General features: G+C 50.8%; 1 protein-coding gene across 1 annotated transcript in view; it reads right to left on the bottom strand.

Moving 5' to 3' along the window:
• Positions 1-782: 782 nt before the first annotated feature.
• Positions 783-6,926, bottom strand: part of LOC144941599 (equilibrative nucleoside transporter 1-like) — a 51,814-nt gene continuing 45,670 nt past the window's right edge. The window contains exon 11 of the mRNA XM_078867920.1: positions 783-986. Coding sequence (XP_078724046.1) covers positions 783-986 — 204 coding nt within the window. The remainder of the gene's footprint in view (positions 987-6,926) is intronic.

Here is a 6,926-nt window from a genome sequence, read left to right as displayed (position 1 = left end):
TACTGTATGAGTTGGAACTATTGTTACAGTGCATGGACAACAGCGGCACAAGCCCGCTTGCCCTTCCCCCTGGTGAACAGTGGCTGCCCCAGTCCCGGTGTCAAGAAACAAACGCTACATGATACATAATAAAGGTTTTTGGGTTAGATCGTGTCGTTAAAACCGCCACCACCCGAGAGTAAATGTTTTGGGTTTACTCTCCAACACACCGGTGTGCTGTACCATTAATGAATTGGCATGTTTTTTTTACGTGACAAACCTTACTAATTGGCTGTTGGGTGGTGGCGGGTTTAACGAAACATTTATATTTACGCGATGTAAACCAAAAACCTCTTTAATGGAAAATATTGGTCGCGAAAGCCTACGGCTACATCTCTACATTAATCAGGTCCAATTTTGTTATCACATCCAATAGCACAATTACCAGTGCAAGTGTGCAGGAGTCGTATTGCAGTGCAGTACACTAAACAGTTTTTTAAATTACCAGGTAAGGCCCACAAAGCTATATTTAGCTCTTTTTCAGAAGCGACCAGGCCACATATGATAGCTCAACGAAGTGGCTTATCATCACGTGGAAATATATAGCAGCCAAATACGCCAAACGCACATTTCTATATAAGGAGGGGAAAACCGGAGGACCCGGAGAAAAAATCCTCGCGACCACGGGGAGAGAGAGAGACACGCAAACTCCAAATATACAGCAGGCGTTAGGGTCGGGATCAAACCCACGACCTCCTGCGTACCAGGCGAGGGAATTAACATCTCACCGGCACGGCGTTCACTTACTTGGGCCCATAGCTCATGGACAGCGTGGCAAGGTAACCGTTGCTTGTGCCCATCAGCAGCATGATGATCACAAAGGCGGCGTCGTGTCTGAAGGGGATTATGCCCAGGGGCCTGGAGGCGATGTTACAGAGGAAGAACAACGGAACGAACACCAGGCGCAGCACCACCAGCACCGGCAGCCACCAGCTGTCCGCCTTGGGCTGGGCACATACGCACAAGAAACACAACACAGACAAAGATCCCCCCGTATAGCCTTAGCAGACTTGCGGAAAGTGCTGTTAGCGAGTGGCACCTATGAAGGCCGACACCGTACACAAGAGGTGGGTGGCCAACACTACACTCGACCGCCTTTGTCTCCCCAGTGGCGATGTTTACACACCACACTAGGTACTCATTTGAGGCTGAGTCAACCTAGGGGATGCCCAGGACCAGTTTCGATAATCATTACTGGTGTTGTTGCCGCAAACGAGAATCAAACTCGGGTTGCCGGGTTTGTAGCGTGGCGCGCTAACCGCTACGCACACACAATGCCCACACATATGCGAGCAGGAGACACTCACACACACACACTGGTGTTTGTAGGGGCAGCATCCGTCCCCCGCACCTCCGATTTGCACAGTTGGCTACGTATGGTGTGAAAGAAGCTCAACATATAAAAAGCTGCTGGGATGTATCAGTTGATGGAGCAAATTATACACAAATCAGATACAAGTCTCGTTTAATGTTACTGCTAAAATAATTAGATAAATAGGATATAGGTTCAACAGCCTATGGGCCTTCCGAACCAATGATTTCCGGCAGCATTTGTTTCAGAAGGTAACCTCTGGATTGGTTATGAGTGTAAACGTTCCGACAGGAGGATGCCCCCAAGGTTTTGCCTTTTGAAATGAATACCGCTGTAAAATATTGCTCAAGGTTTTAAAGATATATACAGTTGAATTACTTCAATGTTATTATATTAATTTGTGATAGAAAATATAGATTTCCTGGAACGTGGAATTCACACTCAGGACCTCCAGTGCTGCCCTTTGTGCTCTGATCGAGCGAGAGCCACCCACTGGGCCACAAAGTCACTGCACAGGGACGATTATTAAAAAATACAGGGACTTCTCTACTTACGAACATTCGACTTACGAACGTTCAGAGATACGAACACACCAGGCCGTATGTCAAGTTGCCCGTTTGGACCGAGCGTCATTAGTTCAACCGCCGTGCAATAGATGGCAGTGGTGGCATCTACATCTGCAGAACATGAAGAACCAGTGGCATCTACATCTGCAGAACATAAAGGACCAGTGACATCTACAGAACATGAACAACCAGTGGCATCTACATCTATAAGAGATGATACAACTTTTTAAGCCATTCCCCGTATTTAGTGTACATTCCGTACAACACGTTTGGAATGGACAGGAGTAAAGTTGAACAAATCAACTTACAAACCGACCTCTGGAACCTAACTCGCTTTTTGGGTAGATGGCGCCACACCCGCAGGCAGCGATTTCCTGCTCCAGCCCCCCTTCCCACCCCCACTTCCCATACCCCCCTTCCCACCCTTCCCACCCCCCGCTTTTCCGCAATCTTCCACGTTGCTGTGGCACCGCAGTGTGTCGCCTTCCTGCGCGGCTCCTTGCTCCACCGTGGCTCTTCGGCTGACCGTCGGGTGACCTATGGGGTTGCTCTGGTGGACCCCCCGCCCCCGCCCCCCCGCCCACTCGCCGGCATCTACTCCAACCCTGCTCCCATCGTGTACAGCCACCTCCACCATATCGCCAAATGCTCAAGACTACCGGCTGTTCGACCACGTATCCTGGTCAATCTCCTAAATCTTGGGCTGCTCAAGGACTCTTGTTGGCCCAGGCCCAGAAACTTCCTCCGTGGCTGCAGGAGTGGCAGAGGACGCACAACCGGCCTCACCCATCGCCACCTTCATCCACTACCACATTCACCACATACTCCCGTCCAACTCTTACCCCACCATCCGCCGATTTTTCCTTCAAATTAGGCCTCTGGAACTCTCATTCCGTGTGCAGTAAATAAGCCTCCACCTTGCATGCTTTTCTCTCCCTTAAATCCACCGCCCTCGCGATCACATAAATCTGGATCACCCCCTATATAACCGCCACCCCCTCTGCCCTTTCATCCTCTGCCTCCTTTTCCCACATCCCTCGTCTGGTGGGCAAAAGTGTAGGCGTAGGCTTGCTCAATCCTCCATCCTGGATCCCTGCGCCTACACTCCCCACTATCCCATCCTTCCCCTCCTTTGAACACCAATTATCCTCCTCCCTCCACTGTATCACCTTCCTCAGTATCTATCGTCCCCCCGGTCCCTCTATCCTCTTCTTCGACCACCTAGACAGTCTTCTTTCCACTGTCCCCCCTCTACCGCACCTCTTTATTCTTCTAGGTGATTTCAATCTGGATCTTAGTCTTCCCTCCATTGCCTCGACCCTCCTTGCCCTCACTAACTCTTTCGACGTTTGTCTCCTAACCTCACCCCCTACTCACTCCTCAGGCAGCATCCTCGTCCTCATCTTTATATCAGATTGCGAGGCTTCCCCCATTGTAACTGACCCCTGCCCCCGCCCTCCATCGGACCACTTCCGCCTCTCACCATCACCGTACCCAGCCCACCCCTTCCCAGCCCCATCCAACCCCACCACTTTCTTTCCCGCAATCTCTGCTCACTAGATTCCGCAACCCTAATCTCTTGGATCTCCTCCTATCTCTCTTCCTTGCACTCTTTTTCCTCCCTCCACCCAGACGCTGCCTCTGCCATCTTACACTCCACCATGAACACATCACTCAACCTCCTTGCTCCCTTGTGCACCCGCTCCCACCGTCCGAAGCCCCCCCAGCCCTGTCTAACCCCCTCCATCCAATCAAGCCGTCGTTCTCTGCCCAAATCCGAGCATACGTGGAGAGCGCATCACCACCACCCATTCCCTCTCCAATAGCAACTCCCTACTGTGGTCATTTCTATCATCGCTGGAAGTAGCCAAACATTATTACTTTCACACTCTTAATTTCCTGCTTTTCTTCTCATCCCTGCTTGCTCTTCTCTACCCTTAATAACCTTCTCCACCCACCCCCCCAACTCCTCCCCGCCCTTTCCACTGGCCTCTCTGCTACTGACTTTGCCCTTTTATTCTCTTCCAAAACAAATGTCATTCGCTCCTCTTTCCTAGCTTCCCCGTCCCCCACCGAGCCTCTTCCATCCTTAGCACCTCACCAATTCCCTACTCCGCCTGCCCTCACCAACTTCCCCCATGACTCTGGATGAACTCTCTGTTACCATCTCCAAAGTCCATCTCACCACCTCACCCCTTGACCCCATCCCTGCTCCCCTTCTTACCTCAGTCCTCCCCTCTATCCTTCCCTACTTACTCTCCCTTTTCCATTTTTCTCTATCCTCAGATGCCTTTCCTGCTAATTTCAAGTCGGCCACCATTACCCCTCTCATTAAGAAACCCTCCCTCGATGCCAACTTCATCTCAAACTACCGTCCTATTTCCCTGCTTCCCTTCCTCTCCAAAGTTCTCGAGCGTCTTGTCCACTCCCAGCATAAACAACTTCATCGTCACCCACTCCCTCTACCTACTCCACCAGTCTGGTTTTTGCCCGCTCCACTCCACAGAAACTGCACTAATTACCATCCAGAACCACGTGATCAACTCAGCTCCACGCTCTTCTCTCCTCACTCCTCGTTCTCCTCGACCTCTCCTGGGCTTTTGACACTGTCCATCATCCAACTGGTTCTAATCGTAACTCTCCTCACGCTCATCCTCGGTCTCCTTCAATCACCCCTGCACTCCTCCTTCACCCGTCAAAGCATCTCCCCTCTCGAAACACACTCATCTCCACCTTTAACTTCTTCCACCACTTCTATACTGGCGACATCCAAATATTCTTCTCTTTCTCCACTTTCACTCTGGACCTCTCTTCTCGCATTTCTGCCTGCCTAACCGCCCTTCAGTCTTGGCTGTCACTTCACTTCCTTGCCATCAACCCCTCTAAACTCCAGGTTCTCTTTTACCCCACTGCTCTTTGCACTCAACCCACCCCCACCATCACCTTCCCACCCTTCTCACTCACCCCTGTCCCTTCTGCCACAACCTTGGTGTCCTCTTTGACTCCTCCCTTTCCCCCGCCTCTTACATCTCTGCCATCACCCACACCTGTTGTTTACACCTTTTCAGCATTCACAAAATACATCCTCTCATCACTCAGTCCACCACCAAACTACTAATACACTCACTCATCTTCTCTCAGCTAGACTACTGTAACGCTCTCTTACTCGATCTCCCAGCATATGCGTTCATTCCACTACAACAGATCCAAAATGCATCTGCACGTTTCATTTACAACCTACCACACTGCTCCCGCACCTTCTTATAGAAATGCACTGGCTCCTCATCTACTACAGGTGTCTATTCAAACTTCTTATGCTGGTATTTAAATCTCTTCATGGCCTTGCCCCAGCTTACTTTGCTTCCCTCGTCTCGTTTTATCTCGCCTCCCGCCCGCTCCACTCTCAATCCCTCCGACTTCTCACCGTTCCCCCCTCTCTTTGTGCACAATCCCGTGTCTGCTCCTTTTCCCTACTCACCCCCCTTGCACTGGAACAAACTTCCCCTCCACATTAAGTGAGAAGCACCATCCCTGTGTAGTTTCCGCTCCTCCCTCAAGACCCCCACCTCTTCTCCCTGGCCCATTCTTCCCTCCATCCCTAGGCACCCCCGGAATTTCGGTTCCCACTAACCGCCCTCTCTTTACCCCAACCCTATTCACCATATCACTTTTAGTTACCATAATTGTACCAACCAAGCGGTTTTCTTTAAAACCCTCTGCTGCTAGACCACAAATATTGTTTCGCTTACCAAAAATCCATAAAGAAGGTACACCCCTTTGTCCTATCGTCTCCACCATTGACTCACCCACCTACAAACTGGCCCGATTTCTGTCTGATACCTTATAACCATTCACTGATAAGACCACCTCAACTGTACTTAACTCAGCTCACTTGGTATCGTTAATTAAGGACATCTCACTATCTCCAGGTGATTTGCTCGTTAGTTTCGATGTAGTCTCTTTGTTTACCAACGTTCCTGTGCCTGACACCATTGCAATCATTGAACATTTGGTCCAACAAGGACTGAATGCTGATGTACCGGCCCTGGTGAGACACTGCCTCACCAACACTTACTTCACCAGGAATGGAACTTTCTACAAACAAGTTGAAGGTACCCCAATGGGTTCTCCCTTATCTCCAGTTGTAGCCAATGTTTTAACGTAAAAATTTGAGACAGACGCCATCCAGGCATCCACTTTACGCCCGTCCTTGTGGAAGAGGCACGTAGATGACACGTTCGTCATCCAGCCACATGGCCGACCAGCTCAATCAATTCCTCAACCACATCAATTCCATACACCCAGCCATCAAATTCACCATGGAGGTGTAAAAGGATAGCAAGCTACCATTCTTGGGTGTTTTAATCGAAAGGAGACCAGGTGGCTCAATGGGACACTCTGTCTACAGGAAAGCCACCCATACAGATGCATATATAGTGACTGTGAATATCACTGTGTGGTGCCGGGCTTGCGAGGCCACGGCAGATAATATGTTGTCATTATGTGCAGCCCGCTTACTGGGCGTAGTACCAGCCCTAGCGGGGCTTGGGTGAGCACTGATTAGCGCAGAGGCACCACGTACAGTGTGTGGTGCGGGCTCCCAGTGAGGGAGCGAGAGAGAGCGTCAGCCAGCCAGGGTTATCTTGGGACATGATACGCTGGTTGACCTGCCGACACGTGACCGGATGATATTGGAGGGGGGCCACCGGTGGACGGGGGCCGCTGGGTGGTCATGTGGTATAGAAGAGCTCTCGGAAGCCTTCGGGAAATGGCCAGAGAGATCGAAAAGGTGGGCGGGGTGAGAGGCAGAGCCAGCCCCAGCCCGAGGCTCGGGGTTCTTGACTGTTGGTGAATGAAGATTCACGTCGGGTTGAAGAAGCCTGTAGCCACGCAGTCCGGGACCCAGCTCATGGTCCAGACTGGGATAGCGAGACCATGTCTAGTTCTTCCGTAGCGTGGTTAGATGGGCATTCAACACCCGAGTGTAGGTTACGTTACGTTGTGTTGAG

This window comes from Lampetra fluviatilis, chromosome 25, assembly GCF_964198595.1.
Source record: "Lampetra fluviatilis chromosome 25, kcLamFluv1.1, whole genome shotgun sequence".
In the NCBI taxonomy this organism is placed as follows: domain Eukaryota; kingdom Metazoa; phylum Chordata; class Hyperoartia; order Petromyzontiformes; family Petromyzontidae; genus Lampetra; species Lampetra fluviatilis.
The sequence above is the reverse complement of the archived record's forward strand: the minus strand, read 5'-3'. Positions and strand labels throughout refer to the sequence as shown.